We start from the raw sequence: 27,771 nt of genomic DNA on the forward strand, positions 1-27,771 counted from the left end.
TACCCCTAGAGGGCTTTGTGTCACCCGCATCAGAAGATGTTCTGATTGATTCTTAAAGCATGTCTTAAAATATTCTGAATGAGTGAGTACTTTTCATCCAGAAAATCTGTTCTTTTCTCAAGTGTTCCTCCTAACATTATGTTTTTGTTCTAGGCACCAAACCAAGAGTTTCACATACATTATCTAACTTGTTTCTTCAATTCAATTCCTGGGGGGTCTGACAGGGAAGGTGCAACACTGAGGACCAGGTAGGTAGGGAATCCTGAGACCCTCTTGGGCAGTTTTACTATGTAGTGTGTAGAATTATGTAAGGAATTCTAGCCAGTTAGATGTTGGTTTTGTGTTTGTACTGATTGATAGGCCTCCAACAACACATTGCCAGCCTTGATGTTTTGGGGAAAAAAGGCAGACAGGCCTTACCCTATCTTTGGTAAGAAACTACTGTCCCATGACAAGAGGTCTGTCTAAACCAGCTCTCATTCTGAGCTTTGTACTCTAAACAAACAAGTAATTAGTGATGACCCTATGGAATTGAGTATTTGGACAACTGCCTGTTGTCCCCAGTTGTCCTAGCTCCTACTTTCCTTTCTTTTCTCTTTTTTTAACCTTATTATCCCCCCTTCTTATCAAACCTTGGCATCATATTCTTCTTTTCTTGGTAAACCTTATTTTGTCTTTTCTAATACCTCCATTAGATAACTTATAATTAGGACATTGTGAGCCTAACAGAAAAAAAGCAACTCTGCTACCACAACTGTTACCATTTACATTATATTGCTATAGATTATAATCAGTGGTGCATTTTCCAACTGCTGTTGATGATTTAGCTGTGTGTGTGTATGTAAATCAGCACATCCCCTCATGTTTTAGAGAAGAGTTCCCTCATTCTGTATTAAGGAGGAGGCTTTTTCTGCAGTGAGCTAAATACTCTCTTCCTTTTTTTGATAGCACAGTGATCACCTCCCTTCTTTTAGGAAGATGTCCAGGCAACCATGAAGGCCCCCAAAGACCTCTAGGGAGGGAGGATTTAGGCAGCTTGCTTTTAAGTCTAGAAAAAGGGTGTGGTGTCACCACAGTAAAGCTGATCAATAGAAACTGGTTTTTCTCAAGGAGCCTACTGTGAACAGAGCTTTGGGCCCTGGTACCAACACTTTGAGATTGTACCTTTATGGCAATAGGAGCCCTGTCTATCCTGTCCTAGTTATGTAATGTGAACCAGGGCCCCCACTGGTTTGAGACAAAGCACAATCTTTTTTTTTTTCCCCTTTATTCTAATAATCAACCTGGTCTGAATCTTCAGTTTACATGTTCTTCCCTGGTTTAGCCCCACTTTTCTCAGAGTCTGAAAAAAAGGAAAAAGAAGGTACCTGTTCCAGCTCTTGGTAGGTTGGGAGTCTGAGGTGACGGAGCTCCTCCTTTGATTTTATGAGGGATTCTTTATTCTCCCACTTGACGAAAGCCTGCTTTCTGACCAAGACTGGGCTGGGGCATGGAGATGTAGTGCTGGGAAGTACATAGAGAGTATCCTGGGCTGTCTTCCTTGGGGAGGATAGCACAAAGTGACTGGAAGGGCCCTCACTGCCAAGCCAAGACAGTGCTTCGGTCTGGGTGGCCTTGTGGGCAACGGTCCTCTTCAGCCGAACAGAAATCTTCTGTGAGGACACTCCCATGAGCATGATGGTCCGATCCTTACTCTCCTCACTGTGTTCCACAGCCTCCCCATTAGGGAATGTGAAATGTCCTTCCTCTGGTGCTGGAGGAAGGTACGGGACATGTTAGTACTTTGCCTCAGAAAAGCAGACACTCAATATTGACACATTAGTTTCAAATGAGACTCTTCTTATTGTTACAGGAGTTCCATAGGCCCAAAGTGGACTCATTTTCAAGCAGGCAGTTTAGGGGGTGAGGGGGCTGAAATCCAGGGGCCTTGCTGGCTGAGCTATGGCCACTGGTGTCAGGCTGCATCCACCCTGAGGAAAGGCCATCCTTAAAGGCTCCTTTTCTGTTGCTTTTTTCTATTTGCTTGCTTTTCCTTTGCTCCCCAAAAGGTAGCGTGCCTAAGATTCCGTCCCAAGCTTTCTGTATGTCTAGGGTTTATATTTACCATTTAATAGATAAAGTAGTTGGTTTTTTCATTACAAGCAGACCTTGCCAAATAGCACTTCTACAGCAATTTTCATTTGTTGCCCATGATACACCTATGTTTAACCTACCTATTAGTGTACTTCCTGGCAGTTCTAGGAAAGCCTCAGAAGTCCTCCTCTTGTCACTATTGGACAAAGCTCTGGGGACTGGGGAGAGATGGTCTGGAGAAGAGAAACCTCTAGGTGCAGCCCCTTTCCAGGCTTCACTCTGAGGCCGCAGACCTTCATGCTGCTCTCTGCCACTTCTCTCCCAAGAAAGTCTGCATTGTGTGTGACAGAATTGTGGTGCCCACAGGTGAAATGGAACTCTTAAAATGCAGGGTGCAAAATATACAGGCATATCTTCCACAAGCATATTTGTGGTGGTTTTTATTACAAGTAGGAAGGATAAAGGTAATCTTTCCTCCCTGAAAACTGTATTCGTCCACCTTCACTTTCCAATATGAACATTCCCAGTGCCTGCTTACCATGGAGCAGATCTTTGGCTCCCAACGAGCAAAGGCTGGATGCTGGCCCCACAGAGGTGCTGTTCTCTGTGGGAGCTGTTGAGTTCTTGGCTCGCTTCTTGCACTCGAACACAACCAGGTCTTTGCATTGTTTGTGGCAGTTCATCCCGCAGTCTGTGGACAAGACACCCTGATCAGGAAGTCTTTCACTTTCTCCTCCAGAGTCTCAAAACCACATGCATGCAGTGCTCTCGTCACACATGCCTGTCCTGTCTTCTGGAGCTAGGACACTTAACGCTTCTATTGAACTTAGCATTCTTCTCACTGGGTCAACCCCTGGATCTCACAACCTTGTCACAGCCCTTATGAGTCTGGGAATCAGAAGTGGCATCCTGCTCTCCTAGACAGGACTGGTGTTTTTCTTGGTCATCCTGCACATACTGCCTACTCTAAGGAGCCCCTCTGGAGGCTCCCAGCTGTTAGGTCTTATTCTTTCTTCCTTGCAGTAAAAGGTCTTTTCTCCTTTACTTCTGAACTTTTCTAGTCATAAGGAAGGACAATTATCCTGAGATATCTACTGATAAAAGGAAAGCTGACAAGGGCCTTTGGTAATCACTTATCTTTTGTTTCAGAAGTGATTCTGTGCCTGTCTGTCTTTGGGGACCCATGACCATATGAGAGCATAATCTGCCAATCATCCCTATTTCCAGGGCAAACAAGATGAGGTTGTGAGGTGTGCTGAGAAGCTGTGGACTGAATGGACAACTACTATGGGTAGAACATGCTTTACAGGAAAGCCTCTCAGACCAGGGAAGACAACACGCTGGACAAAGCTGGGCCTTACCTTTACACCGATACCCTTGTTTGATCACTCCCCAGAGCTGTGAGACAAAGAAGAGGGTTAGAATGCACCACACGTCCTTCATCTACCGGGTAGGAGGCTAGACACTGACATCCATTCTTTATTTTCCCTCATTCTACTCTACCTCAAGCGGGAAGGAAACCTCATTTATCTCTCATGTGTCTTAATCCCTCCTGGCCTTAAACTGAAAACAGGAAAAGTTTGTGCTGATCAGAGGTAAATGTTCTCAAGAAGCTTACTACAGTGGATTTATGACCCAGGCCTGAAGTGGATGAATTACAGGACAAATAGGCTTCTTGAGACTCCAAACTAAAGAGCAAGTATACAGAATCCTGGGGTCAGGGACTGAGTTTAGGAGGAAACTGTTGGTCGGGGTGGGACAGAGGAGGGGCAGAGCCCAAGTGACTTCTTAAAAGGCAGTTCCTTTTGAAGGGGTGAGGATGTCTCATATTTCTCTTTTCTAACATCTGAAACAGCATATGGATATAATACTTTGAAAGTATATCCCAAATTCAACATTTCCTCACCATTTATCCCAGGCCCTTCTACCAGAGGAGAAAATAAATCAGGAAGAAACGGGAAAAGATGAGTGCAAGTAAAACCCATGCCTTTGAGGATGAGGTTATTGTAGGTGTGTGCTTAGGCTCTAGGCAGGAAGAGTTGATAGGTGCACGAGGTCTGTACCTGGCTTAATCACTTAACCTGTCTCATACCCCTCCCCACGTTCAACCCGGAAGCACTCTGAGAACAACTCACAAATCCAGCACAGTTGTCACAGAAAGTGGGCTTCAGGTAGGTTGTCTCTTGGAAGCTGTGAGGAAAGCCCAGGCCCAGCTTGGAGTAGATGGAGCTGGCCCTCATGAAGTAGGCAGTGATCTCTTCTCTGCTGATGAGGCCTTCCCTGCCCACAAATGAGCAACAAGGATGTGAGCGGGGCTGGGTAGCAAGGCTGCTTCTAGCCTTAGAAACTCACTTTCTTTGTATCCTTGAGGGGTAGTACAGTATGTATTACCTGACAGTTACTTCCGTGAGCCCTCCTTTTAACAAGGATGCCTGGGTAGCATGTGTAAGGAGGTGAGATGGCATTACTCATTTCCAGAGTCACTCTTTGGCTAAACCAGGTTTTCCTAACTAACTTAACCAGTATCCACAAGACTTGAAAAAGAAGTGATGGAAATGTGGGTATAGGGAAATATCTTATGCTGAGGTTTCTGACTTTTAGACAGCACCTACTATATAACTGGAACCCACCAACCAAACATTTGGTTTCACACAGAGAACCAACTTCTTGAGAAAAGTAAATATGCAAAATATTAGTAAATATTAGTTGTTCCTCCTAATCTGTAAGGACAAAGCAAGAAGGAAGACTAAACTTCTTCTTACTTACAGTTGACTATTCCTAAACTGGCAGAATTATGGAGTCTTCAACTCTGAGGCATTTAAAACATGCATTTTTCATGGTCTGTTGTGGTCCAAACTGAAGCCGGAGAGGCATTTGCTTGATAATGGCTCTCTTAGCACCGAAATTCATTAAGTGACCACATCAGCAACACATCTGAGTTTACAAATTCTTCTCGTGACACACCCATAAAGCATTCTTACCAACAGGTTCATAGCCACATCTTCCCACACACAAACCCTCACCTGTCTTTGTCCATCACACAGAAGGAAAATGGAAAACTCGCAGCAATCTTTTCAAATTCTTCCTGGGAAATGTATCCATCCTGGTCATGATCATAGTTCTTGAAGACAGACTATGAAAAAGGAGTTTCTTTGGTGATTACCAAAGAGAAACCAATCATAGTCAAATGACACAGGGGCCAGAACACCTCAGTCTGAGTGAGAGGAACAAGGAAACCTGCTCCTTAAGCTGCTGCTGAGTTTCAGTGGGTCACATCCCAGGTCTCTGCAGGTACCAGCATCTGGAGGGTGGCCAGATGCTTTCAATTCCATTAGCATGTCAATATGCCCTCACCCCAGGTGCTCTCTACTCCTAGCTCACTGCACTGAGGGATGTTCCCCCTTCACTCTGCCCTTTCTTCACTGCACAGCTCAGATTGCCACTTCTCTGCTCCCTACCCCCTCTTAATCCTCTACCAATTGTTCTGTCACTTGCTGGCTCGTACTTTTCTTGTTACACTGGAATGGTTCACAGGATAAATGTAGAAATATGAAGGTATGTACCCCTCCTCAGCATTTAGCACAGTGAATTGAATCAAGCAGTGCCACACTTTTCAATTTCAGATTCTCCTTATCACCCCTTACACTCAAACCTTTTCCAACCTCTCTCCGCCCCCAAATCAACTGACAACCTTTAAATATATGCTCTCTTGCTAGGCCTTTAAGAGGTACACCTGCCCCCATATGAGGCCAAAGTGTGTTGGCAAAATGTAACTTCTGAACTGTTCTGCAGCCACAATATGAGAAGTAACGGGTTCCCTGTGCTCACGTAGGAACGAGTTTCAAATTTCTTACCTTTCTGTTTCTACCACTGTGCTCCCCTCTCCCCCCACCCCGAACTAAGCAAGGCGGTGCCTTGCTTTTCGTCTGTGGAAACACAGCTGTACTTACATCCACCATCCTCTGAACATGTTTGCTTATGGTCTTTGGATCAGGTTTGGGAGATACTCCAGAGGCCCAGTCCACTACTACTGGTGGCTTTGAAGGTGTTAGTGGCTAAAATGAAATATTCAGAGAAATCCCCATGACTATAATGCAATGCTATAACCTTCAGCTCCTTCCTTTCCCATTACCTGGTAGCTGCATCTGTGGACAACCCTCAACTATGTGCAGTGGCAAGGAGCAGAGGGCCCACACATAATTGAAATCTAGAACAGCAACCTTGGCTGACCCAAGTATTGTGCTTTACAGTTTACAAAGAGCTCCTCACATACACTGTCTCCATCTAAGATAATTTAAAATTCTCAATATGCCTAGAGTTTCACTTCCCTCTCCATTAAACCTTTTGTTGAAGCTATTGACAAAGAGTAAAGTAGATCATTTAAATTTTCTCTCTCTAAAGCAACTACAGAAAGAAGAACAAACAAAACCCAAAGTTAGTAGAAGGAAAGAAATCATAAAGATCAGAGCAGAAATAAATGAAATAGAGATGAAGAAAACAATAGCAAAGATCAATGAAACTAAAAGCTGGTTCTTTGAAAAGATAAACAAACAAAATTGAGAAACCTTTAGCCAGACTCATCAAGAAAAAGGGAGAGGGCTCAAATCAATAAAATTATAAATGAAAAAGAAGTTGCAACTGACACCACAGAAATCCAGACTACTACAAACAACTCTGTGCCAATAAAATGGACAACCTAGAAGAAATGGACAAATTCTTAGAAAGATACAAGCTTCCAAGACTGAACCAGGAAGAAGTAGAAAATATGAACAGACCAATCACAAGCACTGAAATTGAAACTGTGATTAAAAACCTTCCAACAAACAAAAGCCCAGGACCAGATGACTTCACAGGTGAGTTGTATCAAACATTTAGAGAAGAGTTAACACCTGTCCTTCTCAAACTCTTCCAAAATATTGCAGTGGAAGGAACACTCCCAAGCTCATTCTAGGAGGCCACCATCACCCTGATACCAAAACCAGACAAAGATACCGCCCCCCCCCCCAAAAAAAAGAAATTACAGGCCAGTATCACTGATGAACATAGATGCAAAAATACTCAACAAAATATCAATACTAGCAAACCGAATCTAACAATACATTAAAAGGATCATACACCATGATCAAATAGGATTTATCCAGGGATGCAAGGATTTTTCAATATCCGCAAATCAATCAGTGTGATACACCACATTAACAAACTAAAGAGTAAAAAATCATATGATCATTTCAATAGATGCAGTTAAAAGCTTTTGACAAAATTCAACACCCATTTATGATAAAAACTCTGCAGAAAGTGGGCATAGAGGGGACCTACCTCAACGTAATAAAGGCCATATATGACAAACCCACAGTTAACATCATTCTCAATAGTGAAAAGCTGAAAGCATTCCCTCTAAAATCAGGAACAAGAAAAGGATGTCCACTGTCTCCAGTTTTATTCAACATAGTTTTGGAAGTCCTAGCCATGGCACTCAGAAAAGAAAAATAAATAAAAGGAATCCAAATTGGAAAAGAAGTAAAACTATCACTGTTTGCAGATGACATGATACTATACACAGAACATCCTAAAGATTCTACCAGAAAACTACTAGATCTCATCAGTGCATTTGGTAGTTTCAGGATACAAAATTAATACACAGAAATCTCTTGCATTCCTACACACTAACAATGAAAGATCAGAATGAGAAATAAAGGAAACAACCTAATTTACCATTGCATCAAAAGAATACCTAGGAATAAACCTACCTAAGGAGACAAAACACCTGTACTCCGAAAACTATAAGACACTGATGAAAGCAACTGAGGATGACACAAACGGAAAGATACACCATGTTCTTGGATTGGAAGAATAAATATTGTCAAAATGACTATACTACCCAAAGTAATCGACAGATTCAATGTAATCCCTATCAAATTACCAATGGCATTTTTCACTAGAACATTTTTACGTTCACTAGAACAATTTTCACTAGAACAAAAAATTTTAAAATTTGTACGGAAACACAAAAGACCCCAAATAGCCAAAGCATCCTGAGAAAGAAAAACTGAGCTGGAGGAATCAGGCCCCCTGACTTAAGACTATACTACAAAGCTACAGTAATCAAAACAGTATGGTATTGGTACAAAAACAGAAATATAGATCAATGGAACAGGATAGAAAACCCAGAAATAAACCTACACACCTATGGTCAATTAATCTATAATAAAGGAGACAAGAATATACAGTGGAGGAAAGACAGTCTCTTCAATAAATGGTGCTGGGAAAGCTGGACAGCTATGTGTAAGAGAATGAAATTAGAACATTCTCTAACACCATACACAAAAATAAACTCAAAACAGATCAAGACCTAAATGTAAGGCCAACACTATCAAACTCTTAGAAGGAAACATAGGCAGAACACTCTTTGACATAAGTCACAGCAAGATCTTTTTTGATCCACCTCCTAGAGTAATGAAAATAAAAACAAAAACAACTGGGACCTAATTAAACTTAAAGGCTTTTGCACAGCAAAGGAAACCATAAAAAACAAAAAGACAACCCACAGAATGGGAGAAAATATTTGCAAATGAAGTGGCCGGCAAAGGATTAATCTCCAAAATACACAACTCATGCAGCTCTATATCAAAAAAAAAACAACCCAATCAAAAAATGGGCAGAAGATCTAAATAGACATTTCTCCAAAGAAGACATACAGATGGCCAAAATTCACATGAAAAGATGGTCAACATCACTAATTATCAGAGAAATGCAAATCAAAACCACCATGAGGTATCACCTCACACTGGTCAGAATGGCCATCATCAAAATGTCTACAAACAATAAATGCTGGAGAGGGTGTGGAGAAAAGGGAACCCTCCTACACTGTTGGTGGGAATGTAAATTGGTACAACCACTATGGAGAACAGTTAAAAGCCAAAAATAGAGCAACCATATGATCCAGCAATCCCACTCCTGGGCATATATCTGGAGAAAACCATAATTCGAAAAGATACATGCACCCCAGTGTTCACTGCAGCACTATTTACAATAGCCAGGACATGGAAGCAACCTAAATGTCCATCGACAGAAGAAAGGATAAAGAAGATGTACATATATACAATGGAATATTATTCATTCAGCCATAAAAAAGAATGAAATAATGCCCTTTGCAACAACGTGGATAGACCTAGAGATTATCATACTAAGTAAGTCAAATATATGATATCACTCATATGTGGAATCTAATTTAAAAAATGATACGAATGAACTTATTTACGAAACAGAAACAGACTTACAGATATCAAAAACAAACTTATGGTTACCAAAGGGGAAATGTTGGGGGGAGGGATAAAACAGAAACTTGGGATTAACATACACACTCTACTATATATAAAACAGATAACCAACAAGGACCTACTGTATAGCACAGGAAACTCTACTCAATATTCTGTGATAACCTATATGAGAAAAGAATCTGAAAAAGAATGAATATATGTATACGTATAACTGAATCACTTTGCTGTACACCTGAACAGCAGGTACACTCCAATAACATTAAAAAAAAATTTTCCTCTCTGTTCTCTACTTACTATTTAGTAGAGAGAAGGATGAGGAGAAAAATAGCTAAGAGGCAGGAAGACACACAAGGAAAAAAAAAAAGTGAGGCCTAGACGAGCTGAGATGGAATCCATTCCTAAGTATCTGAGACTTGGCCCAAATTAAAATCTCTTCAAAAAACGAAAGAAGGTCCCCTTTTCATTGGAATGCCCTCTAACACCCTGAAACCTGCCGAATATGTTCAGTAAACATCTTTGGTTACAACAGGATGCTAGAACTTGATCTTTCTGTATAGAAACAATGAAATTTAGCCATCTGAACAGATAAGCTGAATTTCTCACGTACGGGCAACTCTCTGCCCCTGAGTACCACTTGCTTTGGAGCTAGGGAGCTGCCCAGGAGACTGGGAATTATTGGTTCTTCAGAAGGAAGACTGAAATTATTTCACCTGCCTGTAGGAAGCCAGGGCCAGATAACCTGTGAAGTCCCTACTGTGCAGCCAGGACTGTGTACAATTTTGAGGACTTCTCATCAGAAGAGGTCAAAAGACCCAGCAGACTGCTCTTCCTGACCCACGTGAATACAAGATGTGGGGGCTTTTCTATCTACCAAGTTGAAAGTTCTCTGAAGCTGAGCATCTGATTAATATACATATCATTATCATCAACAAATCATGAAGAGAAACAACTGCCTTGAGGACATTTTATAATTAATAGGCGGGAGAGGTCACTCCAGCCCACCATGCTATATCCCTTCTCTAACTAGTAAACCACTGGCCGATTCCCTCACTCCTTCTGACACTCATGGCATGTAGTTATTTACTGTTCACATATTAGTCTTATCCCCTCGAGGAGTGTACAAGCTCTTTATGGTCAGGAACTATTCCTAATACATATGTTGAAGCTTTCCTTATTCCTAGCACAATGTTGGGCACATAGTAAAAACATAATATGCTTTTTAAACTGAACTAAAGTCCATTTCAAGGTGGATGACCTTGATGAGAGGCTTGTAAAGCACCTGTTACACACGGGAGTCAATGTGAAAAACTCACTGGGGCTTTGTGGTTCCTGGGTTCCCGGGCATAAGAAAGCTCGTAGATTTCGTCTTCAGTGTAGTAGAGATCTAGGGATAACTGCAAATCAAAGGAGAACAGAGTTAATTGCTAGGATGCTGTTTGCCTTTCCCAGGGCCGATGTGTTTCTTTCTTGGTTCTTCCTCTCTAGTGGTTTACCCTTTTAGGCTGTTAAGTCATTTGTTTTTAAAAATTCACAGAATTTTGGGGGTATAACATCTACTACTGCAGTAGGGCAAGTGTTAGTTCTTATTAAAATATTTTTAAACTTTGGAGAAGTCTCAAGATGCCCACTTTTAAACTATGGTTTAATAGCTAAGCTTCTATGCAGAGCTTAGGCCAAAGGCCCTATCAGATGGTCCACATCTCACGTGTTCTCTCCCAAAGCAGATGGATGATCTGAAAGGACAGTTTGCATGGCCTGATACCATTAAAATTTGATTCCAGCAACAGAACCCAGTTTAAATGATAACAGGTAATATCAAACGATATTAAGAGTTTCATATACCTTAGAACTATAAAATTTTAGAGGAGCGAGGTCTTAGAAATAATCTTGTTCTTAATCTGGATTCTATGGATGGGCTTCAGGGGTTTCAGAACTCAGAAACATCCATATTTTTGAGTATATATGGCTTATGTATATTTTGGGGGGGAAATGCTTACAGTTTTCCTCACAGAATTTGTGAACCAAGAAAGTTAAGATTCAGTACCTCTTTCCTCAAATGATGCTGTCTAAGGCTGAAACTAGCCAAGGTCACCTGGACAACTAGCAAAAGGGCTGGCATTAGACACCAGCTGGATGCAAAGCCTGAGGCACTATCAGAATAATCCTGTGAGGTACGAAGAGGCTACAGTGATTATTCCATTCTGCAAAAAAAGGCACATTAAAAATTGTCAAATTTTAGAACTGAAAGAGAAGGGAGAAGTCATCGCAGAGATGAATCCCTCTGATTTTACAGAGAAGGAAACAGAGCGAGTTATGTGCCCACAGTCAGTCACACAGCTATAACTATAGAATCACAGGTCTGGAAGGGAGTTCATCTGACCTCAGCCCGCACCCAAAGTGCAAATCCTGGTCTCCCGCATCACTACAAGTGCTCGCCTGCCCTTGGCTTACATGTCTCTGGGATCCAAGCCAGTGGTAGCAGGACCCAAATAATGAACCTATTTTTTTTTGTTGTTTTTAACTCAATGCCTTGTCCTTTTTTTTAATGAAAACCCACGGTCTCCAATCTCTTACCAAGCCTTGTATCCTGATTTGCTATCAGCTCCTCCCAGAGAGCTTAGGACTGGCTTTTGTAGGGGGAGGGGAACACTCCTAGGGGTCCAAAGGGCATGGTGCTTAAGAGCACAGCCCCGGAGTCCCACCACCCCACCACCCGGGTCTGAGCCCAGGATCTGCTGCTTAATAACGTGTGGCTTCTGGTAAGTTACGTCTTTGTGCCTCAGAATCCCCATCCATAAAATGGAGGTAATGATAGTATCCACTTCACAGAGTTCTTGTGAGGCTTAACTGAGCTGATCTTTGATAAGGTAGCGCCCAGTAATTTGTCTCCCATGGAGCCTCACCGTCAGCAGGTGCACCAGGTCCTTGTTGGCCTCCAGGGGTGGGGCCACCTCTTGCAGCTGGACCAGTTCATTGATATGATTGTAAAGGGCCAGCAGCTTGTGGACGTTCACTTTCCCCTCCTCCAGATAGTCGGGCATGGCTTCATACAGGGAGATGAGGTCCTTGAGGTGTACCCCCAGGATGGGGATCTTGAAGTGGGTGCACTCCCCATAGGCACGCCGGTAGTTGTCATAGTTTCTGCAGGAGGACAGCAGCTCGGTCATCTCACCCAGAACCTACAAAGCAGAGGAAGAGACCCAGTCACAGGTACCATCCAGGCAGGCTGCGTTTTTGCAGCGGCCGCCTTTAACTCTCAGCTCCTACCATAATTTCACCCCGTCCCTGATTCGTCAGGCAGGGGGTGGTCCATCTAAAGGTGTAGATTCTGACTCCCCAGTTAAAACTCCAGCTTACGTCAAACATCGCAGAGTAGGTTTAGAAAACGCAAGGTGTGCTTTACTACATAACTGGAAAATTCTAGATGAGGTTTTATTTACCATTTTTATGCTAAAATTGTTCTTTTAAAAAATAAATTAGCACATGATAAAAAAGATTTAAAAAGTACAAGAGTATACAGTGCATAGTAAGTGTCTCTCTGACCTCTACCCCAAGCCATTCAGTCCCCTTCCCTAGTGTCTTCTGAATGATTCCAAAGACACCGCACCGCATAACACTTCAAGTGTGCTGCCCACGCAGCTGGCGCGGGGAAGCGTGTGTTTCCAGCGTGGCGCTTCAGTCACCTATCGCATGCTGTTATTCCTTATGCTGCGCTCTGTGGGCCTTGGCTCGGTGAGTCTCAAGATGGACCTATGCCTAGGAAGCAGGCGACATTCCACTCACGGACCGAAACCCTGGATAGGGAGACTGAACAGACTAAACCAATTCTCAGCAGCGGACCTGAGAGAGGACGAGGCGGAGGCCGTGGGGGCCTCTGCGTTAGAGCCTGTGCTCTGCCACGGCCAGAGGGCGCGTGGCCGCTCCCAGCACAGCAAGGGCACAGCCAGGTCTGCTGTTCCTTCCAATGCGCCTGCTTTAAGTCAGCACGCAGTTCACAGAACCCCACCCCCATGTGTGGTGACCAGCCTTCTCAGAAGCAGACAGGAAGGAGAGACTGCCTGCCAGTCACGTCACAACACAAAACAACCATTTTAAACACTGTGCCGGAAATTCCTGTAATAGAATCGTGGCCTAAAGAAGTACCCTTTCTGCCCGATGAAGAGCTTGAGGTCTGGGAGTCAGCCCCCGGCAGTCATGTGGCTGGCAAGAGAGCCTCCTCACACACCTCTAGAAAATAGGGTGGGCGAGTGTGGAGTGTGGGAAATGCTCGCAAGACGAGAGACTAGCAGCAAAGATGACAGAGATATTTTTGTTCCCCTTGGAAGGTGAAATAAACTACTGGAGGACACTAGCTTTCATTCTGGACTTAGGAATTCACTATGCAGGCCACCCTGAAGGTCAAGCAGCTACAGACAGGAAGCACTGCTATGGGGGGACCCCAAGCTGCAGAGCAGCAAGCTACATCTTGTAAACGAAATGACACGAAGGCACTTTAAATTCTGTGATTCTCTCCCTCTGAGACACAGGCAATCTTTTCAGTTGTTCTGCCTGCTCCCAGCCAGCACTATCAGGGAATTATAAGGTGACCAGACCACTGGGAGGTGGGGGTGGAGCGGTGTCCCCAGACCCCAGCATTGTCAGAGCAAGGATGATTAATAAGAGGCTTTCCGAAAGGAGGCCGAACACCTGGGAAAACGGATGGGGCAACGAGGCTCAGACATCTCTCCCTAAGAAGAGAGCTCGCGGGGGGACTGGGGTTTGAGTTCAGTAAGGGAGGCCAAACGAGATGAAATACTCAGAGCAGTTGTTATCAAACCCATACCATAAGTAGCTGCATTCATATCTGTACTATATCATAGTGGTTTCCATGTGTGGTAACAGCCGCATGTATAAAGGATTAAAGTCCTTTCTATAAAATCTAATTAATAACGTAGGAAAGTGCATAGGACACTTAAGAAAAATGTTCCTCGACAAAACACCATCTATTAAAAAATGGTACCTGAAAAGCTCATTTCCAACTATCTGGGAAAATTCAGCTCTCCATAATGTCACTCTCCCAGGGTTCCAGCTAGCTAGGTTTCTAACGTGTCACTAAATAACCTCACTTGAAATGCAGACTGAACTATGGTCACTGAACCACTTTTCCTTGCTAGAGCAAGGGAGTTGGTACTAAAGATGGTGACTCCGGATACTCAGTGGCATACGAACATGGGAAAGACACACACATTGTTTCAAATCACCAGCGGGAATGGGTGCAATAACACTGCGGCCAGACTGAGTCACAGTCACTCTCAAATCTGTGACATCCCCGTTCCTGTCCTGTGGGTTTTCTTAGGGGTTGCTTCCTTGGTATTTTGCCTGGTTGAAAAGGGATGGTGTGGTTTGGAAATGCTCTCTGGGCTGCCCCTCAAGGAGGAAACGCTGACACTGGTCCTAGGAATGCTGCTAAGGGGCCCGGGAGGAGGCGGGAGCACTGACCTTATTGATTTCATGCGGGACATGTGAACTTGTCTCCTTGAGCCTGGAGATTGAGCTGTGACAGAGCCCTCCTATCACAGCCATCAACGTATTGAAGTTCTGTAGTTGGTGGAGCTTCTGTGACACAGAAAACAGAGTCACTGTACATGTCAGTTACATTGGAGCTTAGATGCTGCCTCTCATCTCTGTGTTATGAGTCTTCCTAATTCTGGCCAAAGGCTAGCGATCAGGTATTGCAATTTTCTGTCCATTTCTTTCCTAAGGCATAATTCCAGACCAGGAGGTCCCAAATCTAGCAGAGCGTCATGTCTTCCTCCTTTAGTTTCAGCTGGTCTGTGGACCACTCTCTACAGCAGTGGCTTCTAACACCCAAAGTACTTGTTTAACACAAAGATTTCTGGACCCAAGTGCAGGTGTTCTGATTCCCTGGATCTGGGGTTGAGCTTAGGGATCTGTGCTTTTAAAGTACCTTTAGTTAACATCAGAGCAGGTGGTCCATGTACCACACTTAAAGAAACACTGGTCTAGAACATCTAGAGCTGAAAAAATATATCATTCAGCATAATCCTTTATATCCTTCACCCCAAAGTAGCCAGACTTTTATTTCTGAGGGCAACGCCAGTGCCTATATAGGACAGTAACTGGGACAGAGATGCTAGAATCTCTGTGAAATTTCAAATACGTGTTCACAGTATCTGCTTTTCTCTTATCAGATGCCTAAGCTCTGCCCCTCAAACACTAAACCCAGCCATTCAACACAACATGGGCTCACAGACCTAAATCAGGCTGTTCCAGCTCCACTAAAACCTGAAATTGCCCTTTCCTTTGCCATGTGGGCCACATTTGGTAAAACAATATAGGCTGGTAAACATCTTCTGAAAAATGTTAAAGATCTAAAGAGATCTAACCATATCCTGACCTTGAAGATGGCCTGTAGGGCCCTCTCCATACTGCCCTTGTGTGGGATGTAGAAGAGTCACCGTATCTAGATCTGGGGACAGGTAAATGTGCAAAAACCCCACCAGGAGGTTCATGAGGAGAAAGCAGCTCTAATGGATAGACTAGGCTGGGGGAAGAGGGGATAATTTACCTCTTAGCCCAGGCCTAAAGTCTTAATCCAGTCACTCACCTGAGCCACCTGGATGAACTTGATGAAGACTTCAGCTCGGAGCTGGGGGGTGGGGCGGCTGAGAACCATCAGTTGTACCCACTGGGAGATGCCGTTACACAGGGCAATGGACCGCTCCATGGTAGGGTTCTCCTTCACGCAGCTATTCACAAGGTAATTCTGATAATCGGAGAACTGGGGAAAAAGAAACTCATCAGGACTGCCGCTCTGGTATTCTGGGAGACCCGAGGGGCATATTAACCTCTGCTGAGTTGATGGCTAGACTCTGCTAAGGGACAGAGGAGCTCTTGGCCTTCCTCTCCTGCAGACAAGGATGGTAGGAAGGACATCTTTCTTATTCTACCCACAGCATGGTCCCTCTACATCAAGTCATTAGGCCTAAATGGATGTGTACACATACAAGTTAACCCAAATATTGTGTTGAGTAGATAGGGGTAGTGTCCCTTCTAAATTCTAAAGAATACAGTGTACAAGAAAAATCTCAGCGGCTTCCCTGGTGGCGCAGTGGTTAAGAGTCTGCCTGCCAATGCAGAGGACAAAGGTTCGAGCCCTGGTTGGGGAAGATCCCACATGCCACGGAGCAACTAAGCCCGTGAGCCAGAACTACTGAGCCTGTGAGTCTAGAGCCTGTGCTCCACAACAAGGGAAGCCACGACAATGAGAAGCCCGCGCACTGCGATGAAGAGTAGCCCCCGCTCGCCGCAACTAGAGAAAGCCTGCGCACAGAAACGAAGACCCAACACAGCCCAAAATAAATAAATAAATAAATAAATTTATTAAAAAAAAAGAAAAATCTCAGTACTAGTTCCAGCTCTGGTGCTGAAGGTAAGGGAAAAAAAAAAGATAATCTCACAAAATCTACTGTGTCACACTCTCTTTTTCTCTCTCTCCTAGCTGTCTTCTTAACTTAAAAATGGGATAACATGTCCTATTTAGGACACGGAATTGTTATTAAGATCAAACGTGATCATCTGTGAAAGCACTGTAACTTTTCAAAGTGCTACGTAAGTGTGAGGTGGTGCTAACAGGATATTATTAACCTCATGATCAAACAGACCTATTTGGATTTCCCTCTATTCACCAACTCGAGCAGGGGTGAAGCGAGTGGGGTACATGACACTGGTTAGCTATTATTTGGGGACCACAGCTTCCCATTCACCTGGGCAATGGCATTCACTATGGCTGACAATGAAACAAACAGCAGATGTGAAGCTGGAAATGTCCCAGAAGATCACTGTATAAGTCATGACTGTAGCTACTGTGTCCCTGTCACAAACAATCCTTTTGCTCAAATAGTATAACAGAGGGAGGAGAGTTTGCTCTGCTCCAACGCTCCCATGGGAGTTTTCGGTGCTGTTCCCCAGCCATTTCCAGCTCTCCATTTCTCACCTCTGCCCTTTGAGATCAGGTGTGACCACATGACACAGTTTAGCCAGGAGAATGTCAGTGGAAGTGACGTGATGACTTTTTTTTTTTTTGCAGAAACAAGGAAACTGTTTTAATAATGATGTTTATATTAGTAATAGGCACATTCCAGAAATAAAGAAAAATCCTCTCGCTGGGATTGTATTGGAACGAATGCTTTTCAGGGAAATTCTTTTAGGAAGTTGAGCACACTATCATTTCACACACTAAAGATCTTTAGATATTTAGGAGTTGCTGATAGACGTGACGACTTTTGAGATAGACGAGCCAGTGAATGATTGGCTATGTTGCCTTTCCAGGCTGCAGAGATCGTGAAGATCCATGTCAGGATGAAGCCTCCCACACGCAGGCTCTGAGCGCCTGTGGTCAGCAGAGGCCCCTGGTCAGACGTGCAGCGGGAGTGAAAAATGAACTTTTGCTTTGTTAGGCCACTGAGATGGGGTGGGAAGGGTTGAGGGGGTTGTTATCAGTGTACATACCTTAGCCCTGCCTGACTAGTAATACACTGATGAGGAGATCTCATAACCTAAATAAAACGAATGCAAATTAACTGAGCCCCACTTTTCTGTGCTGTGTTTGCTGATAGGTGGAAAAATATGAGTAGACCAAACCTACTCCTTAAGAGAGACATATACAGCACAAATCTTACTGGTTCTAAGAAAAAGTTCCCCTGATTCACTCCAGTGGATACATTTATTATATACCCCTCCCGTTCTAAATGTAACATATTGAATCCACTTGTTTTTTAAAAGAATTATCTCAGTATAATTCTTCCCCCCTCCAAAGTATTATAATAATAAGCAGAAAATATCAAATGCCACTCAATTCATAGCAGAGATAAATTTCCCTCCCACCCTACGTGGGGAAAAGTGTTTAGAACTGTGTAGGGAAAACAAAAAGATCCCCCCAAAAGTCTTCTTCTATGGGGCGACCGTGACCTTCAAAAGAAATAAGGTTCAAGCTGACGCCTTCATTTACAGCTAGAACCCTGCACCGACACTGGGGGGGGCACTGATGCAGGGGCCTTGTTCTGCACTGACTCTTCCCTTCCACCTCCACTGATCTGAGCCCTGGCAGGGAGCAGACGTCCCACAGGCCTGACAGAGCAGTCCTACCAATTGGGCCCCAGAACAGCTCAGATTTCCAGTGTGATAAATGGCTCTTTTCAGTGTCCTTCCCCTGTGACAGGAGAGGCACTGCCAAATGGAAACCCCCCAGGGGGAGCGTTCCAGTTGGGGCCTGTGGTTCTGTCTGAGGGGAGCCAGTGAGGAGACTGGAGGTCCCCGTGCAGATGAATGCTTGGAGACGTATTTCCAAATTGGGCTGGAGGGGGCGGGGAGGTTCCTGGCTGATTGGCAAAATAGCTGTGTGAAAACAGGGAGGCTGTCAACATTATGGGAGAAAAGCTATAATAACCCCTGTAACCTGGTTTGCAGCTCTCCTTCCAAACACAAGCAGCCTCAATAAATTGGTGCTGAGTGACCGACAGAGGCTTGTGATCCTGGTCTCAGCTCTGACTCTAATAAACTGTGTGACCTGGTCCAAGCCACCCCTGGGCCTCCATCACCTCATCAGGGAACAGGTGCATCTAAGAAATGCATCCAGCAACTAGTAGTCTCTACTTTTAGAGCAAAGCTGAAAACTCTATCTTTCCATAGCGCTGGGGGCTGAGTGGAGTCATTTCTCAGGAAATCGCATCAGCCAGTGAGGCTCTGTTGGCAAGTTCTCTTGTATGGAGCCGGTGTTCTTTGGTATCACATATGGAGTTTCAGTGAGCAAGGTTTGGGTCAGCAGAGTTTCTCTAGAATCAGGGGTGGACTGCTGGGCCATGTCAGCACCACCTCAAGGGTTTAGGTAAATTCTGGGCTGGACCAGTAGCATCTGATTTATTTTGAGATTTCCCACAGCCATCCAAAGCCTATTCTAGAATGAATTCAAGTCCTCTTACAGGACTTACCCTCATTTTTTTGGAGGAAAATTTTAAAAAAACATTCTGGAAGCCTCATGATTATCAGGAGTAAAATGTGTGTGTGTTTGTGTATGCGCATGCATGCCGTGTGTACACTCACGCGTGCAGGGTATCATGTGTGCCCACAGTATTGCCACTTGAGCCAGTGGTGGGTTGGGTGAGCTGGGCTTGGAGGATGGGAGCGTGGAGCAGAGCTGAAGCAGCAAATAAGGCAGCGTGTCCTGACTTTCCCAACGACACAAAGTCTGATGGGAAAGCCTACCAGTGCTGAGGGGGCCTCTAGGGTTAGGAGGTGGATGGCCTGTTGAATTCCTCTGCTTATTTTCAGAGATATCCCAGGGAAGCTTTTCTCCGGCCCCTCGGGTACATACAGATATCCTCCGGAAGGACTTGAACTCCAGGTAGGTAAGGTGCTCGGAGAGCTCTTCTGGTTCCAGATGGTCGAAGAGCAGGGAGACTTTCCGTTTCTTGCTGGTGTTCGATTTTATCCTTTGAGTCAGTTTCCTGGACCAGTCACGGGCATTGCTTTTGTGGGTAAAATGAAAGGGAGAAGACAGGGAAAAAGAATAAATCAAAATTGCTTTTTAATGCAAATAAATCCATTAACGCTTCCCACAAGACTATGCAAAGCACCGTTACCTAACTTTCCTTGGTCAAAACAATGCATTAACAGTTTCCCCACATCAGTTTTTCCTATGGTGGCGACTAGGAAGCTTTGATGGTTTTCCTTGAGCCTTCTGAACGTGCCATGGGAACTGGGTAAAATGCATTTGTCTTAAGTCTGCGGGAAGGACAGAGTCTCGGGCACTGTTCACAGTGTCCTGGCTCCTCTGTGTAGCCCTGGCAGGTCTGCTCTCTCCATGCCTTCTGTGTGTTCCCTCATCTCATGAGGGTGACGGGGACTCTATGTGGTTGGAAATCTCAAGGGAGTGGGGCAGTTTTCATGCCAGAAGAGCACAGAGAACCACAGAGAGGAGATGCCATGCTGGGGAGTCATGTGTAGGAACAGGTGGTCACTCTGGGCAGACTTGTGGCATTTTCCTCAAGTGTCCCCAGCCACTGAAATGACCAAGGAAGCCTAGCTAACCCTAGAGTTAGCCCCACACACATTTTCTTGTAATCAATCCATGTGTTTCTTATTCAGTCTCAATTTCCTACACTAAGGAAGCAAAGAGAAAGGTAGCAGGTTGCAGATCTGTGTTTCCCAAACCTGTATTCCTGAGAACCTTGTCTCTTGACAAAAGGGTTCTGTGGTCAAATGAGTTTGGGAAATGCTACAAATTCTGCAGCCCCCTTAGCCAAAGAGCATATTACAGACTCTGAGATGCATTGCAAAAAGGAAGTTCAACTCTCTATTTCTCAAGTATATCTGGTCAGGCAATATCCCACTGACTAAATTCCTAAAGAATATACCGTGGAAAATACTGGTAGAGGAAAGTCAGCTAGGGATGTATTGGGATAAGGAAATCAGGGTTTGAGAACTGCCCTGGGCCCTGTGTGCTGCATCTAAAAAATGAAGACATTGTTACTGCAGAACCTTCTTTTATCTCTCAAGTTATTATAATTCTAAGCAAAGAAGTACAGAGAGTCCAACCTGCTATGTAGATTTAACTGGGACTCTGACATGTGATTTGGAAATCATGTCCATACGGCCACGGCACAGGGCACTGAGGGCTCTCCCAGTCCAGATTCTGCTCTGCCGTTAACTCAGCTAGCTGTGTGACCCCAGACAAGCAAGCCTTGCTGAGCCTCAGTTTCCCAGGACGTTGGATAAAATCATCTTGAAAATATGTTTCAGTCCTAGAATTCTATGTCCTAGGGATCTGTATTATTCTAAAACAAAGGGGCCACATTGTGGAAACCTTAGCATATGATGAGTGTACGCTCCTCTCCCCAGATTAGGACAGGCGTTCATTTTTCCAGAGTGGGACCATCTCATAAAGAAGAAATCCAAGGAATAATATGCAACACTCCTGAGATCCTTTCCATCTCTGCATAGGTCTAAGTGTCTCTTGCAGAACTTTCTGGCCTACTGAATATGTTATAAACCCTCTGCTCAATCCATTTTCCAGCAGTCCCTTCCCCATTTATAAGTGCAGGGGCCCTCCGGGCATTAGCTGCTGAAGAGGCACCAATTTAGTCACCACACTTTCAGTTTCTTGGGACTTATATAAATTTTAGTCAATATCTGGCTAGCTGATTTCTTGTTCACTGAGACTTCTTTTTTCCTACTCTTGGATAGTAGTCACGTACAGCGGTATCACCAGGGGGCTTCTCTGCTTTCCTGCTACATGTCAAGCTTTTCTTTCATGAGGCCATTTGAACCTGCCTGAGGGCTTCCTGGGGTGGGTAGAGCAGACGTCACAGCGGGACACAGAGCCTTGCTGAGCGGCCTGGGTTGTATTACAGGAGGGAGGTGGTTTCGAAAGAGGCGTCAAAACCGCGACACTCACATTTGAGTTGTGTCAATCAGGCGGCAGTGCAGCTCCTGGCCGTTAGCTTTCACCAGTTCCTGAAACTCTTCCATAGTGCTTGCCAAGCTGGCATCCATTTTAAACATGATCCAGAATTCTGTTATCCAATACCTACGTGGTGGGATTTAAAAAACACAAGCCAAAACTGAAGCCAAGGACTCACATTGTGGTGGGTTCTTCCCGCAAAAAGGATTCAGAAAAAGACAGGGGCTGGTTTGTTCTATATTCCTGGGAATATAGAATCTATATTCTCTATACAGAATATAAGGAGCTGGAGTGGGGGTGGGGGGAAAGAGAAGAAAACCACCCACTGACAATCCTCTGCGCCCCACATATTAAATGCTATGCTATGATGAGGTGAATCATAATGAAAGAAGCCACTGCAAAGATTTAGGCACAACCATGTGTATCAGAGAGAATGATAAATAAGATAATGGCAGACAAACCAAACGTCCAAAGATTGGACCATGCATCTTTAAATTACACTTTATTATACCTCAGGATATTATATGGCCATTAAAAATGTTTATAAAAAGTTTTTAATGACTAGAGAAGATTCCTATGATTTAAAGTGAAAACTATAGGATACAAAACTTTGTATGTATTTTGATCTCTACTATGTTAAAAAACCTACTTGGAAAGAGACAAGGGAAATATACCAAAATAGGTAGTAGGATATAAGTGATTATTACTATAGTTATATTCTTCTCTATATTTTCAAAGTGCTCTAATATGAGCTACATTAGTTTTATACTTAGGAATAAAAACAAACAAAATAACCTTTCCCTTATGTCACTTGATACCAAAATGCTGTAAGGTTGACAAAAACATTGGTATAAAATATTAAGCTCAGGCACATCAGAAAAAAACTGACTATGCTCTTTGAGGAATTCCCAGTACTAACAATTGCCCTTTCTGGTCTGCCCAGAGGTGTTGTACAGATGGTCAGGAAGGGAAAGGCAGGAAGGACAAGGAAAGAGCTAGAGTCTCTGGCTCTTTCATTTCACCCCACTCCACGAAGTCCCAAATGCATGCAGAAATGTTACCTTACAAAATAGCAGATCTTCAGGCAAAGCCCTGGTGAATTCTTTGCCAAGGCATCCTTATAGGTATGGCTGTGGTTAAGGGAAATGGAAGCCTCTGTTATAGAAACCAAACAACTTTTCATCTTTGGGAGTATTGCTAAAACTACCCTCCTCCAGCCCCGCAAATAGTTTCTTTTAATGTTTCTTCTCTCCCTGGCCATAGGATAAAACCAACTCAATGTGTGCAGCTGTATGCTTATGAAGGGCAAAGATGGTGACTTTAGCCCATGCTGAAGTCGCTTATGGAATAAGGCCACAGTATCTCCTCTGCAGAAGTAGGAAGTCAACAGCACAGCAATGCCCCCACACAGGTGACCTGTATGAAGTAAAGAAGGGGCAAGTGACCTCTGCCCATGCCCAAGACTAGGAGTCTGCTGGAGACAAGCTAAAAAGAAGAGCTTGTTCTTATCTTTTCAGCAACTGATAAAAATCTGTGCATTGAATTAGAAGAAAGGGAAGGAATAAATATTCAGATATACTGTAATGATAATCAAGGCAATAATACAAAAATTATAATATATGCCTAGAAAATGTCAGTAGATTGATCTTACAGGTTGTAATAGCAAGTCAGAAAAAGCCATGTGAATGATCCAAATACAACTGGAGAGCACATTAAGGATCAATATCATTTGGAATATTCCACGAGAATGATGCCATTCTAAGAACAAGAAAGAATAGCAAAGTTCCACCAAGTTCACGCATCTCTAGAGATATATGGAAAGAATAAGTGTTTACTGTAAAGGTCATAGAAATGCAAAATCCTATCCAGTGATGAACCTGGGTGGTCCTACCCTCTTCCATCAACATACTGAGGAATCAGGCTGTGTGGGCTGTGTGCCCCCCAAGACACTGCCCTCTTTCTCCTCTAAAAACCATGTCAAATTAACCACAATCCAGGGCTCCGTGAATTTCAGCAGGGCCCCTGAGAGGAATCCACTGAGCAGCCAGCAGATGTCTCAATTAACTGGGGCTGTGCAGTCTTCTTTCAGTGGCTATGCATATTTTAACCCTTGGAAAACTCAGACTTAAATATAGCAAAGTAAAAAACAGTCCAAATCATATTACTGATTTTTTAATTAGGAAGGGATCTGTGCCTTTTGAAATCTTATATACCTGTAATGTTTAAGAGCATATTGGAATGAGAGTCTTGAAACTTCAATCTGGAATATACAATTAAGGGATTTACACTTGTGATTTTAAATTCAAATCTTATTAAGTTTATGCATAGCTTTGGAACATCTACGGTAATGTTAGCTTTACTGTTTATAATTTTAATTTACTGAAGTTATAAAAACTATTTAGAATTCAGAAAAGCCTCTGAAGTATTTTAAAAATCTAAAATATAAGATTTAAAATTACAAGTACATACCTATCAATAATTACTTTAAATGTAAATGGACTAAATGTTTCAATCAAAAGACATGGAGTGGCTGAATGGATACAAAACCAAGATCCATATGTATGCTGCCTACAAGAGATGCACTTCAGATCTAAATAGTTAGACTCTTCAAGAAAAAAAACGGGAGAGGGCCCAAATCAATAAAATCAGAAATAAAAGAGAAGTTACAATCAATACCACAGAAATACAAAAGAATGTTAAGAGATTGCTACAAACAGTTACATGCCAATAAAATGGACAACCTAGAAGAAAGGTACAAATTCCTACACATGTACAGTCTTCCAAGACTGAGCCAGGAAGAAATAGAAAATATGAGCAGGCCAATTATCAATAATGAAATTGAATCAGTAATTTAAAAAAAAAAAAACTCTCAGCAAACAAAAGTCCAGAACCAGATGGCTTCACAGGTGAATTCTACCAAACATTTAGAAAAGAGTAAACACCTATCAAACTATTCTAAAAAACTGCAGAAGAAGGAACACTTCCTAACTCATTCTATGAGGCCAGCATCACCCTGATACTAAAACCAGGCAAAGACATCACAAAAAAAGAAAATTACAGGCTAATATCAGTGATAAAAATATGATGAACATAAGATTCAAAAATTCTCAACAAAATATTAGCAAACCAAATACAACAATATATTAAAAGAATTATGCACCATGATCAAGTGGAATTTATCCAATGAATGCAAGGATAGTTCAATATCCACAAATCAGTCAGTGGGATATACCTCATTGACAAATTGAAGAATAAAATATATAAATAAAGAATAAAAATCATATGATCATCTCAATAGATACAGGAAAAGGATTTGAGAAAATTCAACAACAATTTATGATTAAAAAAATCTTTCCATGAAGATGTATAGAGGGAACATACCCCAACATAGTAAAGGCCACATATTATAAGCCCACAGCTAATATCATACTCAATGGTGAAAAGCTGAAAGAATTTCTTCTACAATCAGGAACAAGACAAGGATGCCCACTCTCACCACTTTTATTCCTAGCCAGAGCAATCAGACAAGAAAAAGAAATGAATCCAAATTGGAAAGGAAGAAGTAAAACTGTTACTGTTTGAAGATGACATGATACTATACATAGAAAATCCTAAAGATACCACCAAAATACTACCAGAGTTCATCAAAATTCAGTAAAGTTGCAGGGTACAAAATTGATATATAAAAATCTGTTGCATTTCTATATACTAACAAGGAACTATCAGAAAGAGAAATTAAGAAAACAATCCCATTTAAATCACATCGAAAAGGATAGAATATCCAGGAATAAATCCAACTATGTAAGTAAAAGACCCAGTGTCTTAAGAAAACTTTAAGACACTGATGAAAAAAATTGAAGTGTCTTAAGAAAACTTTAAGACACTGATGAAAAATATTGAAGATGACAGAACAGATGGAAAGATATACCATATTCATGGATTAGAAGAATATTGTTAAAATGACCATATTACCCAAGGCAACCTACAGATTCAATGCAATCCTATCAAAATACCAATGGCATTTTTCACAGAACTAAAACAAATAATTCTAAAATTCTATGGAAAGAAAAGTCCCCAAATAGCCAAAACAATCTTGAGAAAGAAGAACAGAGCTGGAGGTATCACACTCCCAGACTTCAGACTCTACTACAAAGCTACAGTCATCAAAACTGTATGGTCCTGGCACAAAAACAAACAAGTAGACCAATGGAACAGAATAAAGAGCCCAGAAATTAACCCACACACTTATGGTTAATTAATCTAAAACAAAGGAGGCAAGAATATACAATGGAGAAAAGACAGTCTCTTAAATAAATGGTATTGTGGAAACTGGACAGTTACATGCAAAAGAATCAAACTGGACTATGCTGTCACGCTATGCACAAAAATGAATTCAAAACTGATTACGAACGTAAATGTAAGACCTGAAACCATAAAACTTATAGAAGAAAACATAGGCATATGATCTTTGACATCAGTCTTCATAACACTGTTTTTGGATATGTCTCCTCAGGCAAGGGAAACAAAAGCAAAAATAAACAAATAGGACTAGGGCTTCCCTGATGGCACAGTGGTTAAGAATCTGCCTGCCAGTGCAGGGGACACAGGTTCGAGCCCTGGGCCAGGAAGATCCCACATGCTGTGGAGAAACTAAGCCTGTGCGCCACAACTACTGAGCCTGCACTCTAGAGCCCATGAGCCACAACTACTGAGCCTGCATGCCACAACTACTGAAGTCTGCTCACCTAGAGCCCATGCTCCACAACAAGAGAAGCCACTGTAATGAGAAGCCTGCACACCGCAACGAAGAGAAGCCCCGCTCACTGCAACTAGAGAAAGCCTGTGCGCAGCAACGAAGACCCAACGCAGCCAAAAATAAATAAATAAATAAATAAATGTATTTAAAAAACCAAATGGGACTATATCAAACTAAAGCTTTCGCACAGTGAAGGAAAAGAAACCATCAACAAAATGAAAAGGCCACCTACTAAATGGTGAAGATATCTGCAAATGATATACCCAATAAGGGGTTAATATCCAAAACATAGAAAGAACTCATACAACTCAACATCAAAAAACCAACCTGATTAAAAAACTGGCAGAGGATCTGCATATACATTTTCCCCAAGGAAGACAAATGGCCAAAAGCCACATGAGAAGATGCTCAACATTACTAATCATCAGGAAAATGCAAATCAAAACCACAATGAGGTATCACCTCACACTTGTTTGAATGGCTGTTATCAAAAAGACAACAAATGACAAGTGTTGGTGAAGATGTGGAGAAAACAGAACCCTTGCACACTGTTGCTGGGAACATAAATTGGTACAGCCACTATGGAAAACAGTATGGAGGTTCCTCAAAAAATTAAAAATAGAACTACCATATGGTCCAGAATTTCCACTCCTGCGTATTTATCTGAAGAAAACAAAAACACTAATTAGAAGAGATATATGCAGCCATGTGTTCAATGCAGCATTATTCACAATAGCTAAGATATGGAAGCAACCTAAGTGTCCATCAAGAGACGAAAGGATAAAGAAGATGTGGTACACATACACACACACACACACACACACACACACACACACACACACACACACAAATGGAACATTACTCAGCCATAAAAAAGAATGAAATCTTGCCATTTGAGACAACATGGATAGACCCAGAGGGTACATGCTAAGTGAAGTAAGTCAGACAGAGAAAGACAAATACTGTATGATTTTATTTATATGTAGAATCTAAAAAAAAAAATGCACAAACATAACAAAACAGACTTATAGGTACAGAGAACAAACAGGTGTTTGCCAGAGGGGAGGGAAGTAGGGGGAAGAAAGAAATAAGTGAGGAAGATTAAGAGGTACAAACTTCCATTTGCAAAATAAATGAGACATGGGTAAGAAATGCACCGTATGGGGAATACAGTTAATAACTATGTAAAATCTTTGTAGGGTGAC

General features: G+C 42.6%; 1 protein-coding gene across 4 annotated transcripts in view; it reads right to left on the bottom strand.

Moving 5' to 3' along the window:
• Window positions 1-27,771, bottom strand: part of RASGRP1 (RAS guanyl releasing protein 1) — a 78,707-nt gene that overhangs the window by 8,019 nt on the left and 42,917 nt on the right. For 2 of the 4 annotated variants that reach the window (XM_082442957.1, XM_082442958.1), the window contains exons 4-16: window positions 22,872-22,934; window positions 21,805-21,936; window positions 19,723-19,876; window positions 15,958-16,131; window positions 14,829-14,945; window positions 12,254-12,529; window positions 10,664-10,744; window positions 6,024-6,128; window positions 5,097-5,206; window positions 4,209-4,353; window positions 3,435-3,471; window positions 2,612-2,764; window positions 1,368-1,753 (exon numbers count right to left, since the gene is read on the bottom strand). In XM_082442957.1, the coding sequence (XP_082299083.1) occupies window positions 1,368-1,753; window positions 2,612-2,764; window positions 3,435-3,471; window positions 4,209-4,353; window positions 5,097-5,206; window positions 6,024-6,128; window positions 10,664-10,744; window positions 12,254-12,529; window positions 14,829-14,945; window positions 15,958-16,131; window positions 19,723-19,876; window positions 21,805-21,936; window positions 22,872-22,934 (1,933 nt within the window). Of the gene's footprint in view, window positions 1-1,367; window positions 1,754-2,213; window positions 2,405-2,611; window positions 2,765-3,434; window positions 3,472-4,208; window positions 4,354-5,096; window positions 5,207-6,023; window positions 6,129-10,663; window positions 10,745-12,253; window positions 12,530-14,828; window positions 14,946-15,957; window positions 16,132-19,722; window positions 19,877-21,804; window positions 21,937-22,871; window positions 22,935-27,771 lie in introns of those variants that run through there. The other 2 variants (XM_082442960.1, XM_082442959.1) reach the window with 2 other exon arrangements.

The sequence above is a fragment of the Balaenoptera physalus genome (genome assembly GCF_965194825.1).
Source record: "Balaenoptera physalus genome assembly, chromosome: 2".
NCBI classification, from domain to species: Eukaryota; Metazoa; Chordata; class Mammalia; order Artiodactyla; family Balaenopteridae; genus Balaenoptera; species Balaenoptera physalus.